The sequence below is a fragment of the Ranitomeya variabilis genome, chromosome 1 (genome assembly GCF_051348905.1).
Source record: "Ranitomeya variabilis isolate aRanVar5 chromosome 1, aRanVar5.hap1, whole genome shotgun sequence".
NCBI lineage: Eukaryota > Metazoa > Chordata > Amphibia > Anura > Dendrobatidae > Ranitomeya > Ranitomeya variabilis.
Genome location: NC_135232.1, coordinates 752,217,964 through 752,244,687, shown reverse-complemented (window position 1 = coordinate 752,244,687; position 26,724 = coordinate 752,217,964). Strand labels below are relative to the sequence as shown.

The window sequence follows — 26,724 nt, the reverse complement described above, 5'->3', positions numbered from 1 at the left end:
GTGGACAGCACCGAACTTCTGCGGGTCGAGATGGAGAGCCTGATCGACCAGCTCCTCCAACTGAACATGAAGGCCCAGGCTCCGCACCAGGCAGCGCCGGAAGAAGGTCCTCAGGCGTCGGATCCTGCACCGTTACCGGAGCAACCGCTGAGATCCTCGCCGACACCGCCGGAGGAATCTGCCGCGGAGGAGGCCCCTGCATCGGCTGGTGAGTCCGCCGACCCCGCCCCACCGGCTGAGGGTTTGCTAGTGGGTCCCGTAGCAGCGCCCCCTCTCCCGGGAACCCATAAACTCCAACGCCTGTTACCATGGGAGGAAGCCACGGGCATGGAACACCGTATGCGAGCCCCAATCGCCCCCACTCCCCTGCTGTGTGAGGTCCACGCGGAGCGCACAGTGTGCCGCTGGGTGAACCCCGGATCCAATCTTATGGGGTTCCCCGGGGTGGAGACCCAGGAGGGAGAGATGGTGCAGGCCCTAAGCTGGGAAGAATATCAGGTCCAGCTAGAGCAGCAGTGGAAGGAGAAGAAAAAAGAGTACCAGGCCGGGCTGGAAGCCTACCATCGGAAAGACTTGGCGGTCAAGGACCGGGCCCGCAAAGACCCCACTGCTCACCAGGCCCTGCGCAGGCAGGGCATCAACACTACCTTCAAGCTCCGTGGAGGCTGGGGCTTCATCAAGGAGCCGGGCCTGTATGCGGAGGTGTTTGTGAACCGGAGGGATGTTGAGTCGCACCTCAGGGAGGGCCACCCAGGCCGGGATCTCTATCCGGGGGATGAAGTTTCATACACCAGGCACTTTGGGGAAAAAGGGTGGTTTGCCCTGAATGTCCGCAAGGAGCCAAACCCTGCGATGCCTCCGATTAGGGTGCCGGTAAAGTTAACCCCTATAGCAAAGGTGTCCCCTTGCGGTCAGCCCGTGGTCACTGCCAGGACCACTGAAGACACCCCCACGTGCACTATGGTCAAGACCACGACATGCAGCATCGTCACCTCCACCACCCTCGTGGCCAAGGAGGCACCTCTCTCGGTGGGTGGTGCCCGTGCTGCTGCAGAGCTGAAGACTGTGGGTACACAGACCCCCAGATGGGACGACAGACCCCCTTATGCAGTACCAGGCGGCTCGCAATACCCAAAGGGGTTGCCCCCGCCGGTGCTGCCTCCTGGGTGGTTTGAGTAAATGTTTCCGTATACTGCAGTACATGTAAATAGTTCCTTAACTGTTTGTTTGATTCCTGTGTTGCTGCTAAACCCGTTCAGGGTTAACTTTTAAAGGGATTCCTTGTTGACCCGAGATCCCTATTACTTTTTGGTTATTTTTCTATTTTCTTCTTTGTTATAAAGAACTGCCGCAATCATGAACAATGCATGATACAAACTTTTTGTACATAGTTTGCACCTTATTAAAGGTGCTCCCTACTGGTTTTACTTCAAAAGGGACTCTTTGTGAAGATACCACACTGGAACCTTTGCTGAGTACGGACTGGTAGCCTGAGAAGATATGCTACCTCATAGAGACTTGGTCCCCTCTTAAAAGGGGATGTTCATTTGTTACATTTAAATGGTGATATTGCTTTAAGACAGGTAGCAATAATGTTTTGACGAAAAGAAAGTGATGATACTGTTTGTATGAGAAAGTTATATGTATCCAACTAGTTAATTGTACAGAAATGCTGATAATGTTCCCTGAAAGAAAGTGAAAGCTAGAAGAAGGATGCAGTGGGCCCGTAGGGGTAGACGTAGTGTCCTGCATACGTGTTAGTAAGAAAGTAATGAGAAGGTTTAATGTTATGTAAAGAAAATGGTTGATAATGTTGATAGACGATGAGGTTAGAAGGTAAACCCTGAGTCCTCATAGGAGTCATGTAGAGATGGCTCAGTGCTCTCAAATTGAAAGTAATGTTATGTTCTATACTGTGTATAGTAGTTGAAAAGTCAGTAGGCCCGGGCTGAAAGGGGAGGTCCTGCATAGAAAGGAGAGGCAGTAGGTCTGGTGCCGTTAGGACAGGCGGTCCTGCAGACTTAAAGAAGGAGAATGAAAAGTTAAATTGCCTTATAATGTGATTATAAGAAGGTCTTTAGCGGATTCAGAGTGTACATCCTTAACCCCTTCACCCCCAAGGGTGGTTTGCACGTTAATGACCGGGCCAATTTTTACAATTCTGACCACTGTCCCTTTATGAGGTTATAACTCTGGAACGCTTCAACGGATCTTGGCGATTCTGACATTGTTTTCTCGTGACATATTGTACTTCATGATAGTGGTAAAATTTCTTTGATATTACCTGCGTTTATTTGCAAAAAAAATGGAAATTTGGCGAAAATTTTGAAAATTTAGCAATTTTCCAACTTTGAATTTTTATGCCCTTAAATCACAGAGATATGTCACACAAAATACTTAATAAGTAACATTTCCCACATGTCTACTTTACATCAGCACAATTTTGGAACCAACATTTTTTTTTGTTAGGGAGTTATAAGGGTTAAAAGTTGACCAGCAATTTCTCATTTTTACAACACCATTTTTTTTTAGGGACCACATCTCATTTGAAGTCATTTTGAGGGGTCTATATGATAGAAAATAACCAAGTGTGACACCATTCTAAAAACTGCACCCCTCGAGGTGCTCAAAACCATATTCAAGAAGTTTATTAACCCTACTGGTGCTTCACAGGAAGTTTTGGAATGTTTAAATAAAAATGAACATTTAACTTTTTTTCACAAAAAATTTACTTCAGCTCCAATTTGTTTTATTTTACCAAGGGTAACAGGAGAAAATGGACCCCAAAAGTTGTTGTACAATTTGTCCTGAGTACGCTGATACCCCATATGTGGGGGTAAACCACTGTTTGGGCGCATGACAGAGCTCGGAAGCGAAGGAGCGCCATTTGACTTTTCAATGCAAAATTGACTGGAATTGAGATGGGACGCCATGTTGCGTTTGGGGAGCCCCTGATGTGCCTAAACATTGAAACCCCACACAAGTGACACCATTTTGGAAAGTAGACCCCCTAAGGAACTTATCTAGAGGTGTGGTGAGCACTTTGACCCACCAAGTACTTCAGAGAAGTTTATAATGCAGAACCGTAAAAATAAAAAATCATATTTTTTCACAAAAATTATTTTTCGCCCCCAATTTTTTATTTTCCCAAGGGTAAGAGAAGAAATTGGACACCAAAAGTTGTTGTACAATTTGTCCTGAGTACGCTGATACCCCATATGTGGCGATAAACCACTGTTTGGGCGCATGGGAGAGCTCGGAAGGGAAGTAGCACCGTTTGACTTTTCAATGCAAAATTGACAGGAATTGAGATGGGACGCCATGTTGCGTTTGGAGAGCCACTGATGTGCCTAAACATTGAAACCCCCCACAAGTGACACCATTTTGGAAAGTAGACCCCCTAAGGAACTTATCTAGATGTGTTTTGAGCGCTTTGACCCACCAAGGGCTTCACAGAAGTTAATAATGCAGAGCCGTAAAAATAAAACAAAAATTTTTTCCCACAAAAATTATTTTTTTAGCCCCCAGTTTTGTATTTTCCCGAGGGTAGCAGGAGAAATTGGACCCCAAAATCTGTTGTCCAAGTTGTCCTGAGTGCGATGATATACCATATGTGGGGAGAACCACTGTTTGGACGCATGGGAGGGCTCGGAAAGGAAGGAGCGCCATTTGGAATGCAGACTTAGATGGAATGGTCTGCAGGCGTCACATTGCGTTTGCAGAGCCCCTAATGTACCTAAACAGTAGAAACCCCCCACAAGTGACACCATGTTGGAAAGTAGACCCCCTAAGGAACTTATCTAGATGTGTGGTGAGCGCTTTGACCCACCAAGGGCTTCAAAGAAGTTTATAATGCAGAGCCGTAAAAATAAAACAAAAATTTTTTCCCACAAAAATTATTTTTCAGCCCCCAGTTTTGTATTTTCCCGAGGGTAACAGGAGAAATTGGACCCCAAAAGTTATTGTCCAATTTGTCCTGAGTGCGCTGATACCCCATATGTGGGGGGAAACCACCGTTTGGACGCATGGAAGGGCTCGGAAGTGAAGGAGCGCCATTTGGAATGCAGACTTAGATGGAATGGTCTACAGGCGTCACATTGCGTTTGCAGAGCCCCTAATGTACCTAAACAGTAGAAACCCCCCACAAGTGACACCATGTTGGAAAGTAGACCCCCTAAGGAACTTATCTAGATGTGTGGTGAGCGCTTTGACCCACCAAGGGCTTCACAGAAGTTTATAATGCAGAGCCGTAAAAATAAAACAAAAATTTTTTCCCACAAAAATTATTTTTCAGCCCCCAGTTTTGTATTTTCCCGAGGGTAACAGGAGAAATTGGACCCCAAAAGTTGTTGTCCAATTTGTCCTGAGTGCGCTGATACCCCATATGTGGGGGGAACCACCGTTTGGATGCATGGGAGGGCTCGGAAGGGAAGGAGCGCCATTTGGAATGCAGACTTAGATGGAATCGTCTGCAGGCGTCACATTGCGTTTGCAGAGCCCCTAATGTACCTAAACAGTAGAAGCCCCGCACAAGTGACCCCATTTTGGAAACTAGACCCCCCAAGGAACTTATCTAGATGTGTTGTAAGAACTTTGAACCCCCAAGTGTTTCACTACAGTTTATAACGCAGAGCCGTGAAAAGAAAAAATCTTTTTTTTCCCACAAAAATTATTTTTTAGCCCCCAGTTTTGTATTTTCCCAGGGGTAACAGGAGAAATTGGACCCCAAAGGTTGTTGTCCTATTTGTCCTGAGTACGCTGATACCCCATATGTTGGGGTAAACCCCTGTTTGGGCACACGGGAGAGCTCGGAAGGGAAGGAGCACTGTTTTACTTTTTCAACGCACAATTGGCTGGAATTGAGATCGGACGCCATGTCGCGTTTGGAGAGCTGCTGATGTGCCGAAACAGTGGAAACCCCCCAATTATAACTGAAACCCTAATCCAAACACACCCCTAACCCTAATCCCAACAGTAACCCTAACCACACCTCTAACCCTGACACACCCCTAACCCTAATCCCAACCCTATTCCCAACCGTAAATGTAATCCAAACCCTAACCGTAACTTTAGCCTCAACCCTAACCCTAACTTTAGCCCCAACCCTAACTGTAGCCTTAACCCTAGCCCCAACCCTAGCCCTAATGGGAAAATGGAAATAAATACATTTTTTTTATTTTTCCCTAACTAAGGGGGTGATGAAGGGGGGTTTGATTTACTTTTATAGCGAGTTTTTTAGCGGATTTTTATGATTGGCAGCTGTCACACACTGAAAGACGCTTTTTATTGCAAAAAATATTTTTTGCGTTACCACATTTTGAGAGCTATAAATTTTCCATATTTTGGTCTACAGAGTCATGTGAGGTCTTGTTTTTTGCGGGATGAGTTGACGTTTTTATTGGTAACATTTTTGGGCACGTCACATTTTTTGATCGCTTTTTATTCCGATTTTTGTGAGGCAGAATGACCAAAAACCAGCTATTCATGAATTTCTTTTGGGGGAGGCGTTTATACCGTTCCGCGTTTGGTAAAATTGATAAAGCAGTTTTATTCTTCGGGTCAGTACGATTACAGCGATATCTCATTTATATTATTTTTTTATGTTTTGGCGCTTTTATACGATAAAAACTATTTTATGGAAAAAATAATTATTTTTGCATCGCTTTATTCTCAGGACTATAACTTTTTTATTTTTTTGCTGATCATGCTGTATGGTGGCTCGTTATTTGCGGGACAAGATGACGCTTTCAGCGGTACCATGGTTATTTATATCTGTCTTTTTGATCGCGTGTTATTCCACTTTTTGTTCGGCGGTATGATAATAAAGCGTTGTTTTTTGCCTCGTTTTTTTTTTTTTTTTTCTTACGGTGTTTACTGAAGGGGTTAACTAGTGGGTCAGTTTTATAGGTCGGGTCGTTACGGACGCGGCGATACTAAATATGTGTACTTTTATTGTTTGGTTTTTTTTATTTAGGTAAAGAAATGTATTTATGGGAATAATATTTTTTTTTTTTTTTCATTATTTTGGAATATTTTTTTTTATTTTTTTTTACACATTTGGGAAATTTTTTTTTTTTTACTTTTTTACTTTGCCCCAGGGGGGGACAATACAGATCAGTGATCTGCCAGTTTGCATAGCACTCTGACAGATCACCGATCTGAGAGAAGTGCAGGCTGCTTCACAGTGCCTGCTCTGAGCAGGCTTCTGTGAAGCCACCTCCCTCCCTGCAGGACCCGGATCCGCGGCCATCTTGGATCCGGGTCTGGAGCAGGCAGGGAGGGAGGTAAGACCCTCGCAGCAACGCGATCACATCGCGTTGCTGCGGGGGGCTCAGGGAAGCCCGCAGGGAGCCCCCTCCCTGCGCGATGCTTCCCTGCACCGCCGGCACATCGCGATCATGTTTGATCGCGGTGTGCCGGGGGTTAATGTGCCGGGGGCGGTCCGTGACCACTCCTGGCACATAGTGCCGGATGTCAGCTGCGATAGTCAGCTGACACCCGGCCGCGATCGGCCGCGCTCCCCCCGTGAGCGCGGCCGATCGGCTATGACGTACTATCCCGTCGAGGGTCAGATAGGCCCAGGTCACCTCGACGGGATAGTACGTCTAAGGTCACAGAGGGGTTAAAGGCGATGTTAAATTATTGTTCAACAATTTTGCACTTAGTAGAATACCCGGTTGGGTAAAAGAAAGTTAGTTATAGCATGTTGCTATGATATTTAACCATGTTTGTAACGTTCAAGTGTCCTCACCTCCCATAAAGGGAAGCCTGTTTAAATATGCTTACTGTTATTGCACTCACAAAAATTGTATGTCTTTTTGCTAACCTGTATTGTTGTTTTCTTTTCAGTCCCGGAGTACTGTGTTTAACCAGGGGGGAGTGCAGCGCCCCAGAGTCCTGGTCGTTGCAGTACTGTGGCTCCGCCACTAAGGGGAGCTATGGTACGTCTGATGGCACTGAAGGAGTTCATCTGATCAGGTATCACAGACACCAATACATTTCACAGTCGGGCCTCCGGGGGGAGCTAAGGGTTCTATTCACTAGGCCACTCCCCACCATAGTGGGTAAACTGGGGGTCAGGCAGGAAGTTAGATGAGAAAGCTGACTGGGTTGGAACCAGGCAACACCTTGTGGCAGAGGGTGTTGTGGGGGAAGATACAGTAGGGTCTCTGTCAGGGGTGGGATCCTGACAGAGGCTTGGCAACTTGAACGAACGTATCGGGACCGTGCCTGCTCAGGATAGCGGCGGTGCCCAAGGAAGGACTAGAAGCGAGATAGATTGTGCTGAGTGAGAAACGAGATCAAAGCAGAGGAGAATATACCAGTAGGAGTCGTGCTGTAAGACCGAGGCAACATCCTACTGAGGCGCACTACCGGTGGCCGGAATGCCGAGGGAGTATTATAACATTCAGCTTCAAGCAATACTCTAAACAGCGGCAGGACAGTCAGTCTAAGGCGGGCTGTCTAACTTAAATCACCTATGCAGTCTTGGGGGGCAACTTGTGGAGAGGGGCGACTCTAGGGTCCCGGAAGAGCTCCGAGCCTACCCGTCAAACGGGTGCCGTCCCAACCAGAACATCAGGGAGGGACGGAGGATTAGCAGAACATCATCTAATCGAGTTGTGAGGGAACTTAAGAAACAGACACAACAGTTGTGGGGACTTTCTGTAAGCACAGCAAGGAAGGACCGCAACACATAGCGCTAGAAGGAAGGCACAGATTTCCACCTGTGAAGAGTACTCTGGAGGTGCCATTGGACCGGCCGGACTTGCGCAGCCTGGTGAACCGTATTCTGGACTGAGGACTCTGAGATCTTCAGTAAAGAGGGTCACGGACCGGGGCCTAGCCACCGTGACAACCCCAGAGCAGAGACTCAGAGGCCCGGTACCGGGTACTCCTCGGCCCTGCGGCAGTGGGGGCGCTTCATCTACATTTCTGTTTTTTTTTCAGTGAAGATGGGGTGCAGAGTGTACATTAATGTAAAAAAAATGAACTTTTTTTGAATTTACCAAATGGCTGCAATGAAACAAAGAGTGAAAAATGTATAGTATATTGCACCCTTATAGTAGTATAAAGTGCCCCCATAGTAGTATAATGCACCCCCAAACCAGTATAATTCACCCCTATACCAGTATAATTCACACCATAGTATTATAATGCAGCCCCATAGCAGTATAATGCAGCCCCATAGTAGTATAATGCATCCCATAGTGGTATAATTCATCCCCATAGTGGTATAATGCATCCCCAGAGCAGTATAATGCACCACCATAGTGGTATAATGCAGCCCCATAGCAGTATAATGCACCCCCATAGTAGTATAATGCACTCCCAGTCCCATAGTAGTATAATGCACTCCAATAGTAGTATAATTCACCCCCATAGCAGTATAAGGCACTCCAATAGTTGTATAATGCACCCCTATAGTAGTATAATGCACCCCCATAGCAGTATAATGCAGCCCCATAGCAGTATAATGCACCCCCATAGCAGTATAATACACCCCCATAGTAATATAATGCACTCCATAGTATAATGCACCCCCTTGTCATATATAGTATAATGCACCCCCACAGTATAATGCTCCCCCATACTATAATGCATCCACTTCTCATATATAATATAATGGACCCCCATAGTATAATGCACCTTCTTGTCATATATAGTATAATGCACCTCATAGTATAATGCACCCCCTTGCCATATAAAGTGTAATCCACCCCCATAGTATAATGCACCCCCCAATAGTATAATGCAGCCCCATAGCAGTATAATGCAGCCCCATAGTAATATAATGCACCCCCATAGTGGTATAATGCAGCCCCATAGTAGTATAATGAACCCCCATAGTAGTATAATGCACCCCATAGTAATATAACGCACCACCATAGTGGTATAATGCGCCCTATAGTAGTATAATGCACACCTGTAGTAGTATAATGCACCCTATAGTAGTATAATGCACCCCTATAGTTGTATAATGCACCTCCAGAGTGGCATAATGCACCCTATAGTAGTATAATGCACCCCCATAGTGGTATAGCACACCCCCATAGTCAAATATAGTATAATGCACCCCCATAGTAATATAATGCACCCCATAGTATAATGCACCCCTTTGTCATAAATAGTATAATGCTCCCCATACTATAATGCACCCCCTTCTCATATATATACCTACAGAACATCAGTACGAATTATAATCAAAAAATATCCTTAATGGCGACTCAAAATAGAAGTATCAAAACTAAGGAGAACTATAAGTCATAAATAGCCAAAATTTAAAATAGTCAGAATTTTATTGAAAAATTGTTTGCATAGAACAGTAAAATCATATACCATAATCAATATATGCTGTGATAAATCCCTAGGTGCATCCAAAATCTAAGGCACATAGAACAGGATCCTGCTGAATACACTAAAATATCCGTATAGCAAAATGCAGCTACACCATTGCCACCAAGTCTGAATATAAATACATGGGCTGTGATACTCTAACTGTAGTAAATTCAGTGCATGTCTGCCTGTAATTCCACCACAATCCCAGTAATAGTCAGATTACCAGCGTGCATGCAAATAAATTAAGTCCACGCCCCCTGAGGAAGCGAGGCTATCTAGCACGCGAAACGCGCGTTGGGGTAACTCTTTGGCACTGGAACTGGATCTGCTACACCACCATGGGTAATTACACTTAATTTATTTGCATGCACGCTGGTAATCTGACTATTACTGGGATTGTGGTGGAATTACAGGCAGACATGCACTGAATTTACTACAGTTAGAGTATCACAGCCCATGTATTTATATTCAGACTTGGTGGCAATGGTGTAGCTGCATTTTGCTATACGGATATTTTAGTGTATTCAGCAGGATCCTGTTCTATGTGTCTTAGATTTTGGATGCACCTAGGGATTTATCACAGCATATATTGATTATGGTATATGATTTTACTGTTCTATGCAAAAAATTTTTTAATAAAATTCTGACTATTTTAAATTTTGGCTATTTATGACTTATAGTTCTCCTTAGTTTTGACCCTTCTCATATATAGTATAATGAACCCCCATAGTAGTATAATGCACCCCCATAGTAGTATAATGCAGCCCCATAGTAGTATAATGAACCCCCATAGTAGTATGATGCACCCCATAGTGGTATCATGCACCCCCATAGTGGTATAATGCATGCTATAGTAGTATAATGCACTCTGTAGTAGTATAATGTGCCCCTATAGTTGTATAATGCACCCCTATAGTGGCATAATGCACCCTATAGTACTATAATGCACCCCCTTAGTGGTATAATGAACCCCATAGTGGTATAATGCACCCAATAGTGATATAATGCACCCCCACAGTATAATGCACCCCCTTGTCATATATAGTATAATGCACTCGCTTGTCATATGTAGTATAATGCACCCCCATAGTAGTGTAATGCACCCCATAATATAATGCACTCCCATAGTATAATGCACCCCCTTATCATATATAGTAAAATGCACCCCATAGCAGTATAATGCACACCATAGTATGCTGCACCCACTTGTCATATATAGCACAATGCACCCAATAGCAGTATAATGCAGCCCCATAGTATAATGCACCCGCTTATCATATATAGTGTAATGCACCCCCATAGTGGCATAATGCACCCCCATAGTATAAAGCACCCCGCCATAGTGGTATAATGCACCCCCATGGCAGTATAATGCACCCCCATGGCAGTATAATCCACCCCCATAGCGATATATTGGAGCCTCATACAGCGGCTTTACCAAAACAAAAAGTTTCTCCCTACCTAGCCGAGGTCCAGCGGTGTCCTCCCCTACAATTCAGCAGAGGCGCGCAGCGTCATTCCAACGTATGACAATGACGTCATACGCCAGCAATGTGCACGCTGACATCAGCTGCCGGCCTATGATTGGCTAGCGGCTGTTAACTGTTGCCGTGCGGGAGGAATCTCCTGCACGGTAACAGATTTCAACTGATCGTGCATCTAAGGATGGGCAAACAGTTACTGAAGCGGCAGCATCCTGCCGCTGGGGCCTGGTGAGTAGAAGAGAGGGGGCCTGCTGCGGGCCCTCTCTGCTCATCAGGCCCCCTATGCCAGTAAAGGCATTACTGCCCTGAAGGCAGCCCTGATTGTATGGTATCATGAATGGTGTCATTTAAACACTGCACTTCATTCTGCAAAAAACAAGCCCTCTTATAGCGACAGTCTCTTCTTTCTTGTGGTGGGAGGGTCATGTAGGTCGGACCCACACCTGTTATAATATAATGGCACATCGTAGGGAAATATCATATACCAAGTTTAACTCTGAACTTGTAATCAAGCACGGTGCACAATAAGAATGTCACTATATAAAAGTACATAAGGAATAGTAAAAATACCAATAATGCGTGATCAGTCGTTTTACTGCTTGGAAGTAATCTTTGCCATGCTCTGTCAAACTTCACACACACACCCTTCCTGTAAGTCTGTGCAACGCCTAAACCACAAAATAGAGAACTGCAGTACCATGTGTAGACTGAAGCTTCAAAGACATGTTTTTCCGTATAGCGTGACGTGTATTTTGCTGCAACAATGGCAATTGTAAAGATGGATAGATTAGGATTTAGAGCTTGAGCTTTAATGTGTATTTATTATTTCTATATCTGTACATGACATGGATTGTAGATCAAGTTTATTTTCCACCAATAATAGGTTTTCTGAGGATGACCTTCATGGTATATTACTATAAGACATATCTCACGTAAAACAGATAAGTGGCACTCAAGAATGGTGTAATTTCCTCTTTATGATCAGTGCTTTATAGGCAAACAAAGAGCAATATTTAGGTGCCTTGGTCAAAGAGGTGTCCATCCAGATGCAAAACAGCCGTCACCTAGCTTGCCTCCCACATTTTTGCACTTTGTTCATAAAGGACTGATAATAAAGAAGAAATAACATCATTGGTAAGTGCCACTTATCTGTTCTATGTGCAATAATGATTTGCCACTATCTCTTTTTTAAAAGATGTAAAAACTGTGTACACCCCCTATGTATGTAGACTCCCATTCTATGTATCATCGATGAGATTGGCGGGCTGGTAGTTAACTCCATGGATGGGAACCATGCTTGTACTTCATGTACTATAGGCACAGCAGCACTGAGGTTGTCTAATGGAGCAGCACAGTTTGGGCTTCTTGCTAGTAACATTGCTGAGAAGTCTCATCATTTTTTTCACGTAATTATGTACGTAATGGGATTTAAGTGAACACTTACTGTTCTCCATCTTGTCCAGTTTCCAACGCCACTCCGGTTTCCCTCAGGCCCATGTTACCTGAAATCAGACCTTCTAGATGACAGGGATTTGTGAGTGAACTGGACGTCAACGTAAGTCCATGGAGTCTTGTTAGGAGTCTCATAGCCTTACACTAGGGGTTGTATGGTCTGCAGTCACTCTGTGACTTCTGTGTCAGCCCCGGGAGCGATCAGTCATGTGACCACAGGGATGCGATATGCATACTGGCCACAACCCGACCAGATGGGCTCTGCCTCACTCAATTCACGTGCATTGAGCAAGCGATCAAAATGTCAAATCATACTACCCAACATAGTATCGATAAAAATGTTGTCTCAACCCTCAAAACAAAAAGCTCTCACACATCTTCATATACCGAAAAAAGAAATTATTGCGAGTCTTAGAAAATTTAAGCAAAATATATATTTAAAAAAAAAAAAATCCCATTTATTTATTTTTTTACTACTAAATTTAAAAAAATGGACGATTGGTATGGCTGTAATCGTATTAATGAGGAGAACCATGATATCAAGACATTTCTACCACACAATGTATGTCTGAAGAACAATTCCAAAAACCAATGTCAGAGTTGTATGCCAAGCACTGGATCTGTGGGAGGTTTCAATGAGGACTGAGTGCAGAGCCTGGGCAGCCTGTGATCAGGGTAGGATCTGTCCTGTGTCAGAGCTTAGTGTAAAAGACCGAGGAGGAGAGAGCTGTGACAGCCGCACTCCAGGAGGGTGGAGCTCACTGGACAGTCCCTTTTGCCCGAGCCTTGTCACAGCTAACAGCTTATTGGACAGCTGGATCCAATCAGATGTGTTGCTGCATCGCACTAACCAACAGTGCGCAGATATCAGGATACTGAAGAGTCTCTGCACAAGTGCTGGAATCGCTGGCAGCGCTTGCGCAGAGGAAGCAGAGAAGCCAGGAGGAGGTTCTGGCAGAGACTGGGGGTGTGTTATCTGTTGTCACCTTATGTCCAGCCTCTGCCAGACAGGAAAACGCTAGACGGGGTGTGACCAGCCTCTCCAGAATCGGGAGAGAAGCTGGTCACATGCCGAAGAGTGGTAGCTAGGCAACAGTGCAGAATACTGACAGTGAGTATACAGTGGCATGTAAAAGTTTGGACACCTCTGGTCAAAATTACTGTTATTGTGAACACTTAAGCAAGTTGAAGATGAAATTATCTTTAAAAGGGCTAAAGTTAAAGATGACACATTTCCTTTGTAGTTTAGGAAATATATATGTATATCTATATATATAAGAGGCATCGTGATTATTCGCTAATCCCGCCCCCTGCACAGTAGCTCCGCCCCCACCACATCACCACACATAATCCCGCCCCCCACCACATTACTACAGATAATCCCGCCCCCCACCCCATTACCACACACAATCCGCACATCACCACACACAATCCTGCCCCCCACAAATCCCGCCACCCACCACATCACCACAGATAATCCCGCCCCCCCACCACATTACCACACATAATCCCGCCCCCCCACCACATTACCACACATAATCCCGCCCCCCCACCACATTACCACACATAATCCCGCCCCCACCACATTACCACACATAATCCCGCCCCCCATCACATTACCACACATAATCCCGCCCCCACCACATTACCACACATAATCCCGCCTCCACCACATTACTACAGAAAATCCCGTCCCCCACCACATTACCACACATAATCCCGCCCCCCACAACATTACCACACATAATCCCGCCCCCACCACATTACCACACATAATCCCGCCCCCACATTACCACACATAATCCCGCCCCAACACATCACCACACAATTGTTATTAACTTCATTTTAAGTCAATTTACCACCTGCGTAAGCGCTATTGAATGTTGACATTATTTACTTTAGTTTAATCACCAGCAGTGTTAATTAGATAGCAATGAGCGTGCCGAGCGTTAGCTGGCTGGAAACATCTAGTACATATATATATATATATATATATATATATATATATATATACTGTGTTTATGCTATCATCTTTTAAATTGTAAAAATTGCAAAAAGATAACTGGGTCAATGCAAAAGTTTGGGCACCCTGCATGGTTAGTACCTAGCAGTACCCCCTATTTCAAAGTATCACAGCTTGTAAATGTTTATTGTAGTCAAACAAGAGTCTTTCAATTCTTGTTTGAGGGATTTCCATCCATTCTGTCTTGGAAAATTCTTCCAGTTCTGTAAGGTTACTGGGTCATCTTGCATGCACTGCTATTTTGAGGTCTAGCCACAAATTTTCAATTATGTTCAGATCAGGGGATGGTGAGAGCCATTGTAAAATCTTCAGCTTGCACCTTTTAAGGTAGTCTTTAGTGGATTTTGATGTGTGTTTAGGATCATTATAGATTTGTAGAAGCCATCCTTTTTTCAACTTCAGCTTTTTTACAAATGGTGTTATGTTTGCATCATGAATTTGTGGACATTTCATTCAATCCATTCTTCCCTCTATCCGTGAAATGTTCCCTGTGCCATTGGGCTGCAACACAACCCAAAAGCATGACTGATCCACCTCCATGCTTAATGTTTCGCGAGATGTTCTTTTCCTGAAATTCTGTGCCCTTTTTTCTCCATAAGTTTGATCATTGTAGCCAAAGAGTTCAAATTTAACCTCATCGGTCTACAGGACAAAATGCATCAGGCTTGTTAGATGTTCTTTAGTAAACTTCTGATGCTGAATTGTATAGTGAGGATGCAGGAGACATTTTCTTCTGATGACCTTTCCATGAAGGCCATATTTGTGCAGGTTTCTAAAGGTCTTTTGCAGTCAAGCAGGGGTTCTGATTTGCCTCTCTAGCAATACTATGAGCAGCTCTCACTGAAATGTTGTTTGATCTTCCAGACCTTATCTTGGCCTCCACTGTTCCTGTTAACTGCCATTTCTTAATTACATTTCTGAGAAAAGGGCAGTATGAAAACGCTTTGCTATCTTCTTCAAGCCTTCTCCTGCTTTGTTGTCCTCCACCATTTTCAGAGTGCTTGGCAGCTGCTTAGAAGAACCCATGGCTGCTGTTTTTTCACACAAGGTTAGAGGAGGTTGGGTTTTCATAAAGCTGGGAAATTTGCATCATCTGGCCTTTCCTAACAATGAAAGTGAACAAGCCATAACCCTAACAGGCTAGTTAAAGGGAACCTGTCACACCCCCCCCAGTCGTTTGTAACTAAAAGAGCCACCCTGTGCAGCAGTAATGCTGCATTGTGACAAGGTGGCTCTTTTAGTTCGGGTCCCTGGCACTGCTGAAAGAATCGTTTTTGAAATTTGTTCTTCATACCGTGAAATCGCCACAGGGGCAGGTCTTTCCCCCCGAATCCAGATGCCTTACAGCTGTCAATCATGGCCTATGCGCGCCGGGCACCGCCTCCTCTTCCTTCATTAGCGTCCCTGGCGCCTGCGCTGTAAGTTCGATGGGCAGCGCAACTGCGCATGCCCGAAAAAAACAACAACAGCGTAGGCGCTGGGGAGACTAATGAAGGAAGAGGAGGCGGCGCCCGGCGCGCAGAGGCCATGATTGACAGCTGTAAGGCATCTGGATTCGGGGGGAAAGACCTGCCCCTGTGGCGATTTCACGGTATGAGGAACAAATTTCAAAAACAATTCTTTCAGCAGTGCCAGGGAAACGAACTAAAAGAGCCACCTTGTCAGAATGCAGCATTACTGCTGCACAAGGTGGCTCTTTTAGTTACAAACACCTGAGGGGGGTGACAGGTTCCCTTTAGGGTCTGAGTACACAAATCTTCTTTTGCATCTACCCATTTTCTTTTTTGTAACTTTTAAAATTTAAAAAAGGATATATATATTTTTTGCCTAAAATACAAAGTAAATCTGTCATCTTTAACCTTTGGGAGTTTTAGAGATCATTTCATGTTCAATTTGCTTAACTGTTCAAAATAACAGTCATTTTGACCTAATTTTTGGGTGATCAAACTTTTACATGCCACAGTATTACAAACTGTCAGCCTTCTGCAGCCTAGGTACACACATGCAATAAAAAAAAAAAAAGCCCGGATAATCCCTTTAAATGTGGCACCGCTGTTAATGGGTCCATACACCTGCACACCGCCCTCCTTACCTTCATTTACATTGAAAAGAATAGTGAATACTAACCAATTCTCTCAATTAAAAATAGTTAATTTAATCCTGAGCTATTATTTGCAGGTGTCCATAACTTCAATTGATGTACACAATGAAGTAACTAATTGTGCATATACAGTTCCTCTCCGCTGAAAACAGGAATCAGGATCTTCTCATTTTTGGTAGTGATGAGTTCTCTGATGTCATGGATGTCATTTATGTCATAAGAATAATTTCTTGGAAAACCTGAAAGGTTAATACACATGAAAATGCATCAGCAATTTCTCTTTTTGCAGTCAGAAAAACATTACTTGTTTAAATACATAAGCTGCACCAGAGCTGTACCTTATGATGAATAGTGCAGTAGTGAGAAACACACGATTTGGGCTAGGCGTTCAGGCTTTTCATGTCAGGCCAAGGTCAGGGGAGTGCAGAGGTGTATCTAGGGTTTCTGGCACCCGGGGCAAGAATTCATTTTGGCGCGTGTCTGTGTCTCGCAGGTTAAAACCCTCCTCTGGTGCCGGCACTCCAGAGCGGAGCGTGCGACCGCATAGTAACACATGGAGCTGCATGCTCCACTCCTAAGTGCCGGCTCCAGAGCTTGGTTTTAACCTGCGAGACACGGACGTCTCCGAAGTGGAAATGAGCCCTTAGTCATGTACCGACGAGCTCCCCTCCTTAATACTCTCAATGATCAGTGAAAAACTGAGAGAAGCAGGAAGAGAAGCTCGTTGTCACAGGACCATAAGTATGAAAGTCTCATATGAGTGAAGTGTCCATGTGACGGCTACTGGAATCTGCAGAGCTGAATCCTGACATTGCAGACTTCTGAATTCTCATAACTAATGCACTGCACACTTTTAGGATTCTCCCTTGCCTGTGGACAGTCATGTCAGCACAAGCATGCGATTTGTATACCTCTGGCCACATTCCGACTAGACGTGCCCGGCCTCACTCAGTTCATTTTCATTGAGTAAGGCCACACACGTCTAGTCAGCATGTGACCGCATGTATCTAAATCGCCAGCACGAGAGAATCCTGACAGCGTGCAGTGCGCACTGTGAGAAGTCAGAAGTCTGCAGTCACAGAGAATGACTGCAGACTCATTACAAACCTGGACATCCCCTTTAATGCTCCTAACATAAATAAAAACATGACAGTTAGTTAGCATCACACATAACATTTACATCCAGGTACCTTATAGATGATGTAATCTCTGGAGTCATTCTTCTTTTCTTCATCTAGTCCAGACCCCATGATGAGTTTTCTCATCCACAGCCGTCTCTGCAGACTTCCATCTTCTCCGCTCTTTTGCAGAAAATTTCCACATGATGCCCTTAAAGATAAAAGTGTCATTAAAATGCTCCTGAATAAAAAATGCCCCTCATTATATTGTCTGCACAAAATATGACCCACACATTGTTCCTCTTATGGTACATGCTCTTTACACTGACCTCTCCTTTCCATACCGGCCCCCTCTTTATACTGTCCTCTCACACTGTGTTCCCCCTATAGGGCCCAGTATTTATACTGTACTCTCTCATCACACTCCCCCCTCCTTGGTATACTGTCCCCTCCTGGCTGTGCCCTTACACTGTCTCTCCATGCTACGCCCCCACTATTCAGTTTCTATTCTATGCCCTCTCACGTTTGTCCTCCCCATACTGTCTCCTCACATTATTCCCCTCCCTCATACTGTCTCCTCTCACATCCCCCTGTTCACCATACTGTCTCCTCATATATTTACCCCCTCACTTTCTATACTACCTGCTCACCTAACTGCCCATACTGTGTCTGCACACATCCCATCACACTCACTCCCCATACTCTGTCCACATACATTTTTCACATCGCTCCTTCTTACTGTGCCCTCATTTTCCCATATTGTTTCCTCATACATACCCCCCATTCCCTCATACTGTTTCCTCATACATGCCCCCAATTCCCCATACTGTTTCCTCAAACATGCCCCCAATTCCCCCATACTGTTTCCTCATACATGCCCCCATCCCCCAATACTGTTTCCTTGTACATGCCCTCATTCCCCAATACTGTTTCCTCATACATGCCCCCAATTCCCCATATTGTTTCCTCATACATGCCCCCAATTCCCCCATACTGTTTCCTCATACATGCCCCCCATTCCCCTGTACTGTTTCCTCATATATGCCCCCATCTCCCCTTTTTCTCTTCATTTTGTGTCCTCAAATCTCCCCCACACATTAAATCCCCCATCCCCACTCCAAATCTCACCCCACACATAATAAATTCCCCATCCCCAAATTCTCCTTACACATAAATCCCCCTATCCCCACTCAAATTGTCCACACACATATTATTGTCCTCTACCCCACCCCATCATTGCCCATTTCCCCACCTCCAGCATTTCCTCCCCCAATGCCATCATTGCCCTTTCCACCACATCCATCATTTCCTCCTTCCCCACCATCCCCATCCTTGCCCATTCCACCACTTCCATCAATTCCTCCTCCCCCACCATCCCCATCCTTGCCCATTCCACCACTTCCATCATTTCCTCCTCCCCTACCATTCCCATCCTTGCCCATTCCTCTACTTCCATCATTTCCTCCTCTCCCACCATCCCCATCCTTGCCCATTCCACCACTTCTATCATTTCCTCCTCCACCACCATCCAATTCATTGCTCTCTCCCCGTCAGCCCCATCATTGCCCTCTCCTCCCCCACCATACCCATCATTGCCTTCTCCCCATCAGCCCCATCATTACCCTCTCCTCCCCCACCATCCCCATCATTGCCCTTTCCCTGTCAGCCCCATCATTGCCCTCTCCTCCCCCACCATCCCCATCATGGCCCACATTAGTCGGCCCGACTGCGCCTCCCTGCCGGCTGCGCCCGGGGCACATGCCCCGGCTGCCCCCCCCTAGATATGCCACTGGTGCCTGGACTAAAAGAGTTCGAGAAGCAGTGAATTATATCAGCCTCACACTGGTCTCCGGTTGAAGAGCACTGCCATCAGTCAGATGAATGAAGTTCTCATTGGATATCACCATAGGAAATTCTTTTTTCTTCTCCTTTTCAATGGTTAATTAACATGGCACCCCCTTCCTTTGGTGCGAGGTGGCAAAATATTCAAGCACCTACCCTTGCCCACCTCTCATCCCAGCCTTTGGGAAATTACATTGGTTGTCAAGCACTAGTGAGAGAGCAAGAAGAGTTGGTCTAAAAATTATCTTCCGTTATTTATTCTCACTGTTAAAAGTACATAAGACAGAAAGTAAATCAATAGTGGAATAACAATCTATTGCTTGGAGCAGAGACAGTCAAAATAAGCCTTTCATAATTCCATCAATATTTTATTTTTCAGACATTTATATGCCATCATGAACCTGTCATCTAACAAGTGTCTAGAGTTGGTGGACAGACAAAATGTTAATATTATCTTCTTACATTATAACATGACTGGGCGTCTAATTGGTCGAGCAAGTGAAAATGGCATACATTTGAAGATAATCAGCAGTGTAATCAGTGTATTCATCATATTGGAGAACTTGACAGTGCTGGTGGCGCTGCTGAGGTGAGAAACAATGAAGCAGCAGGGAAAAGGCTTATTATTAGAACCTAAATTCCAAAGGAACATGTCAAAAACTTCTGCACCTACAAAACATTGGGGCGTGACGATGCACTTACAGCGCCTCAGCTTCACAGTGTGTTCCCTGCCTAGTACCACCCTCCGTTGGTTGACTGACAGATCATTGGCTTTGATCTATGGCAGGCAATGTAGTGGAAGACTCAGTAGCTATAAGTGCATCATCACATCCCAATGCACTTCCAGACACATACAAAACTTCAAAACATGCTGCTGGAGAAGTGCTTTGGGATCATAAAAGGATCATTTTTTTATTTTATTAATGGGACACACAGTCTATGTGAATGATGACGTTTCTGACAGGTTCCCTTTAATAGCATGGAAATTAATAGACAATGTGTAGTAATTTGGAGGATATGATCTGGGAGATAGAAGAAATCAAGAATGATGCCTACAGGTCGCACTTTGAAAGTCTAATACTAGGGATGAGTGAGTATACTCGTTACTCAGGGTTTCTGAGCACGCTCGGGTGGTCTCCGAGTATTTTGGGCATGCTCGTAGATTATGTTTGAGTCACCGCAGCTGCATGATTTGAGGCTGCTAGACAACCTGAATACATGTGGGAATTTCCTAACAGGCAATCCCCTCATGTACTCAGGCTGTCCAGCAGTCGCAAATCATGCAGCTGCAGAGACATAAACATAATCTACGAGCATGCCCAAAATACTCAGAGAACACCTGAGCATGCTTGGAAAACTCGAGTAATGAGCACACTCACTCATCACTATCTATTATCTGAAGTGCAGACCATTATTATTATTTCTCCCTTTTTGTTTTAGAAAAAAGCTTTATGCTATGCAATGTAAGAACAGCATGATAGGACAGAGAAAAAGAGACCCTGATTGCAGTGATGTGTCACTTACTGGGCTGCTTGTAGTTTCAGTAAAATCAGTGTTTTATCAGCATGAGATTATCACTAGAGGACTAGGTGTCTCTTGGAATGTAGGTCTTCAGTTCTATGTTAGCCCACCCCTGGCCCCACCACTGATTGGCAGCTTTCTACCTATGCACAGTGCACACAGAAAGATGCTAATCAGTGGTGGGGGTACATTTATACAGAAATCAGTATTCAGAAAACTGGTAGATTTGCAGCAGACAAAAGTGATTTTTATTAGAACTACAGGAAGCAGCCTAGTAAGTGACACATCACTGGAATAAGGGTTTCCGACTTTAAGTCATGCTGCTCTCAGATTATATAGCAAATGACTAGTGATGAGCGAGTATGCTCGTTACTAGAGTTTTCCGAGCATGCTTGGGTGGTCTCTGAGTATCTTGGACGTGCTCATAGATTATGTTTGTGTCTCCACAGCTGCCTGACAAACAGGCAATCACTACATGTGTTCAGGTTAACTAACAGCCGCAAATCATGCAGCTGCGGGGACACAAACATAATCTACGAGCACGTCCAAGATACTCAGAGAACACCCGAGCATGCTCGGAAAACTCGAGTAACAAGCACACTCGCTCATCACTACTATTGACAGACTCCCTTTAAAGAGTTTGTCCTTGAAGAGAACACATTCTGAAAATGCAGTCTGTTTCGCTCACCACTCATCTCCTAACATTGGGGGAAGCTGTGGCCAGTCACTCATTTCACCTTCACAAAACATACTGGTATTCCACTTAACTACGCTTTTTGTTTGTTCTTTTTAGGTTCCTTCGCATGAGACGTTGGGTTCACTGCTGTTTGGCAAATATTGCATTTAGTGACCTCCTGGCTGGCATTTCATACCTGCTAAATATATGGCTTTCAGGTGAAATGACTTTCCGATTGACCCCACATCAATGGTTTCTAAGAGAGGGCCTTCTATTTACCACACTCGCTGCCTCTACTTTCAGTCTATTCATAACCGCAGTGGAGCGCTATTGTACAATGGTGGCGCTAGTATCAGAGAGCCGCTCTAGAAAAGTGGTGCGTGCACAGGGGCTGATCATTTTATGTTGGGTGCTGGCTGCTACTGTTGGGTCCTTGCCTTTGTTTGGGTGGAACTGCCTATGCCACATTGAATCCTGCTCCAGTCTTCTTCCCCTTTATTCAAGACAATACATTTTATTTAGCCTGGGACTTCTGTCCATTAGCCTGATTGGGATTATTGGTTTTTACTGCACTATTTATTACTTAGTGTGTTGCAATGCCAGAGGCAATATAGTCACGAGCCAAAGTCGGCGTGCCATACATTTACTTCAAACCGTTCTCATCATCCTTGGCTCATTTGTCATCTGCTGGACTCCCCTCTTTGTCTATCTCCTGGTGGACGCTTCATGCTCTCCTCCTTCTTGTCAATCTCCAGTAGGTCTGGAATGGGTGCTTGCCTTAGCTGTTTTGAACTCAGCTTTAAACCCATTAATTTACTCTCTCAGGAGCTCCGAAGTACGTAAAGCAATGGTGGCATTCCTTTGCTGTGCTTGCGCTATGACAGGAATCAATGTTTCAGCATGCCGCCAGCAAGGCGGAGATGTTACCTCTGGCTCGTCAAATGAAAGTTCCCTCAGAAGGAAAAGCAGTGTGCGCCTTTCACGAGCCAGTTTTAGGAGTCCTGTAACCAGCATTTCTAGTGTGCCCAGTCAGTAATAAGCCTTTGGGCTCATTTAGGTGAATTACGGTCCATGTAATTTACTATGCAAATTGCGTTTCTCTTATATTGGTCAACATTTTTAGCAAACCAGCTAAGACGGAAAGGAAAGATAACTGTATTCTGTGTATTTTCTTCTGTTACATCAATATTTAATTTCATTAGCTAAAGTGACCTAAAATATGTTGCCAGATTAACATACTGTAGTATAGGCATTGATGCGCAGTATTACATTGCAGCCGTGATAAGCGTTCTGGAGGGAATGAGTCGTGAGCCCACTGGACAGCGCTGCATGGGCCAGAAAATAAAATACAATGAGCGACCAACTCTGGGAGATCATATTCCTATTTTTTTCTAAAGGAATACAGATTCTATAGGATATGTCACATGACATGTATGTATATATGGTCAATATCCTATGGAGGTTCCAATGTGCAATATACGTGGATAGACAACATGATCAAGAATTAGGGTTACAGAGAACAGAGGACCACCCAGAGCAGTCCGAAGAATCACCAATCCCTACAACCAGTTTTAGCGTAGCAGATATGTGAACTACAATGTTAAGTCACAGAAACAAAACCGTCCTATAGAAACAATTGCAATATCACTTCCTAATTAGTGATCAGCGAATGTACTCGTTACTCGAGATTTCTCGAGCACGCTCGGGTGACCTCAGAGTATTTTTTAGTGCTCAGAGATTTAGTTTTCCTCACCTCAGCTGAATAATTTATATCTCTTAGCTAGCTTGATTACATGTGGGGGTTCCCTAGCAACCAGGCAACCCCCACATGTACTTGCTGGCTAACAGATGTAAATCATTCAGCTGTGGCGAAGAAAACGAAATCTCCGAGCACTAAAAATTACTCGGAGGACCCCGAGCGTGCTCGGGAAATCTCGAGTAACGAGTATATTCGCTCATCACTATTCCTAATATTAATCTGAAACTTACATATGACATTCGGGTGTTTAAATGCTTTCCTTCCATGGAAAAAGCATGGATGCAGCGTCACAAACGTTTTCTAGAGCTGAATGTTAAAAGGAAGATGCCTAACTGACAATGATTCAGTTCCAGATACCAAACCTAAACAATAGCTCATAGTAAAGGCACTCAAGAGTTTCCTACACCACAGTGGCACATCTAAGTGCGTAAGCGATACTCTGTCCTTTTGTATTTAGGTTTCAGCATACCTATAGAGAATGGTTATCAAGAATTTGGACTTGCAGTTGCCAGGCTAGGTGCACTGGTGGGATGGAGGATCATGAGTCTAGTGGTTTCTTTCAGATGGCCTGCACACCCAGCACAGTGCAGATAAGTGCTGACAGGGCCATCTTGTGGTGGAAGTCCATTTGTACATTTGCTTTGTGTAAACTACCTTTATTATAGAGTTTACTCATATTGACATGCTTAAAAGAAGAGAGCCTAAGTGAAAGATCACCTTGCAGTGATTTATTTCTTTAGAATTGAATGTATTGTTCAAACGTATATATGTAATCTATATGTAAAAGTGTTTTTATCTATGCATATGTTTTAAGGTATGAAATTCTACCAAATAAATCTGCTTTTAAAGTTTATGTGTTTGATCAATAAAAAAAATAAATAAATAAAGTGTGTGACCCAGTTGAACAAAATTAACTCAAGATTCTAAGCAAAATATACAATAGGTCTGCAAGTAAAAAGCAGAAAGTGTTAAAGGACAGTTATATGAAATTAGACACAATACCCAGGGGAGTACATAGAAATCAAGGGTTCTAATTGGGCCCCTCCATTCCCACAAAAAAAATTGATGGGGTCACAGAAGAGCATATCTCACAGCTTTGCAGTCTTAACAAAGTAACTTTTCTCCTACTAAAGCCTTAGATTCCTCCTTCATTGCACCCATAAAGTATGATACCAACAAAAGTGTCGCCCAAACACTGTATGACACTCCCACAGTGAATTCCTCCACAGTAACCCCCACACGCCAGTATGAAGATTCTAATGATCCTACTTCACCTCACCTTACCTCCCCCGGCAAAGTATGGTGACCTCAATACAGTATGATCCCCCAACTGTGATCTCCACACAGCCTTCCATCCAGTACTTTATAATAGGTCTACATACAGTAAAATGGCTCCCACACCTCATTTCACTGTATAATGATCCCCACTAGCCCTCCATACAGGACAATGACCCACACACAGCCCTCCACACAGTATGATGGACTCCACACAAACCTTCACATTTGTTTTGCCAAGTATTCAAAGGGGTCAGATGCGGCTTTAAAGAAGGCAATTAATTTTATAATAATAATTAAATGATTATAGGAAATAGTGTGGTATTGTGAACACTTTTGCATAATATAAATCACAAAGGTAAAGTACTTACATTGCACACTACACAGGAAAAACTTCACCAGGAGTACCACATCATTTGTCCGGAAACATCAGCTGTGAGAAGCAGAACAGTGACGACAGAGAAATTCCTGGGATCCACACTGTGGCCTCACGGGAGTCCCTTTTTTAGTCCACAGGTTAACAGGGATTCTGTCTTAGCTAAAGTCTTCTCCAACTTATATCTTGTTTAGAAACAAATGCTTGCATAACCAAGTATTACACAAGCCCTAAGATGTTCTATTTGTCCGGTACAGTATCCCTCTGGCGGAGTGGCCAACTCTTCAGACGTCAATCAACATCGGAAAAATACATCAGCGGTTAAAATATGCCAAACGTTCTCCTGGTACCAAATGTTTTACCATGCTATAAATACAACATTTCTCACTAAACATGGATAACAAAACTATGCAGTAATTGGATGATACTATGCACATACGCTTTCCCACTGAAGATTGATAAAGGAGTTATGCGGTCCAGGTGTTGGGAAAATTACAGAAAATACAAGGCTAATATAAGCTGAACTGTTACTGTCTAATATCTTAAAGGCTCCTTAAAGACAGGCTACCAATATGGATTCCCGATGGCCATTAACATCTTAGCACTACAACATTGTATAATGCTTGCATACAGTATAATGGCCCCCACATAACCATCCACTAAGTATAAAGGCTCACACAAAGCCTTGCAAATATTATAATGGCCCCCACATAGCCCTCCAAAAATTATAATAAGTACAACATAGCCCTTATTATAGTACAATGGGCCCCATAGTCTTTCATATTGTATACTGCATCTCATAGTCCCCAATACAGTATAGTGCACTCGCCATAGTCCGCCATACAGTATAATGCACTCCCAATAGTCCTCCATAGACCATACATCATAATGTACCCCCACAGTCCTCTACAGTATACTACATTCCCTATAGTAGTCCACACAGTATAATACACTCCTCATAGTCCTCCATATAGTGTAATGCACCGCATAGTCCTCAATACAGTATACTGCACTCCCCATAGTCCTTACAGTATAATGCACTCCCCATAGTTCTCCATAGTCCACACAGTATAATGCACCCCATAGTCCTCCATACAGTATAATGCACTCCCCATAGTCCTCCATAGTCCACACAGTATAATGCACCCCATAGTCCTCCATACAGTATAATGCACTCCCCATTGCTCTCCATACAGTATCATGCACTCCCCATTGTCCTCTATAGACCATACAGCATAATGTACCCCATAGTCCTCCACAGCATACTGCATTTCCCATAGTCCTCCATACAGTATAATGCACTGCCCATAGTCCTCCATATAGAATAATTCATCCCATAGTCCTCCATACAGTATAATGCACTCCCTATAATTCTTCAGACAGTATAATGCACTTCCCATAGTCCATACAGTATAATGCACTCCCCATAATCCCCCATAGTCCACGCAGTATTATGCATACCATATTCCTCCATACAGTATAATGCCCTCCCCATAGTCCTCCATACAATATAATGCACTCCCCATAGTCCTTACAATACTGTATAACACTCCCCATAGTCCTCATACAATATAATGTACTTCCCATAGTTCTCCACAGTCCATATAGTATAATGCACACCATATAATCCTCCCTAGTCCTCCATATAGTATAATGCACCCCATAGTCCTCCATACAGTATAATGCATTCCCTATAGTCCTCCATACAATATAATACACTTCCATTAGACCATACAGTATAATGCACTCCCCGTAGTC

At 44.0% G+C, this 26,724-nt stretch overlaps 1 protein-coding gene across 5 annotated transcripts in view; it reads left to right on the top strand.

Moving 5' to 3' along the window:
* The window catches only part of S1PR4 (sphingosine-1-phosphate receptor 4), a 75,322-nt gene extending 50,764 nt beyond the window's left edge, over positions 1-24,558 (top strand). For 4 of the 5 annotated variants that reach the window (XM_077270720.1, XM_077270755.1, XM_077270729.1 and 1 more), the window contains 2 exons: positions 19,739-19,948; positions 21,674-23,257. In XM_077270720.1, coding sequence (XP_077126835.1) covers positions 19,739-19,948; positions 21,674-22,592 — 1,129 coding nt within the window. In that variant the 3' untranslated portion in view covers positions 22,593-23,257. Of the gene's footprint in view, positions 1-19,738; positions 19,949-21,673 lie in introns of all 5 variants that reach the window. The other variant, XM_077270748.1, reaches the window with a different exon arrangement.
* Positions 24,559-26,724: the final 2,166 nt, after the last annotated feature.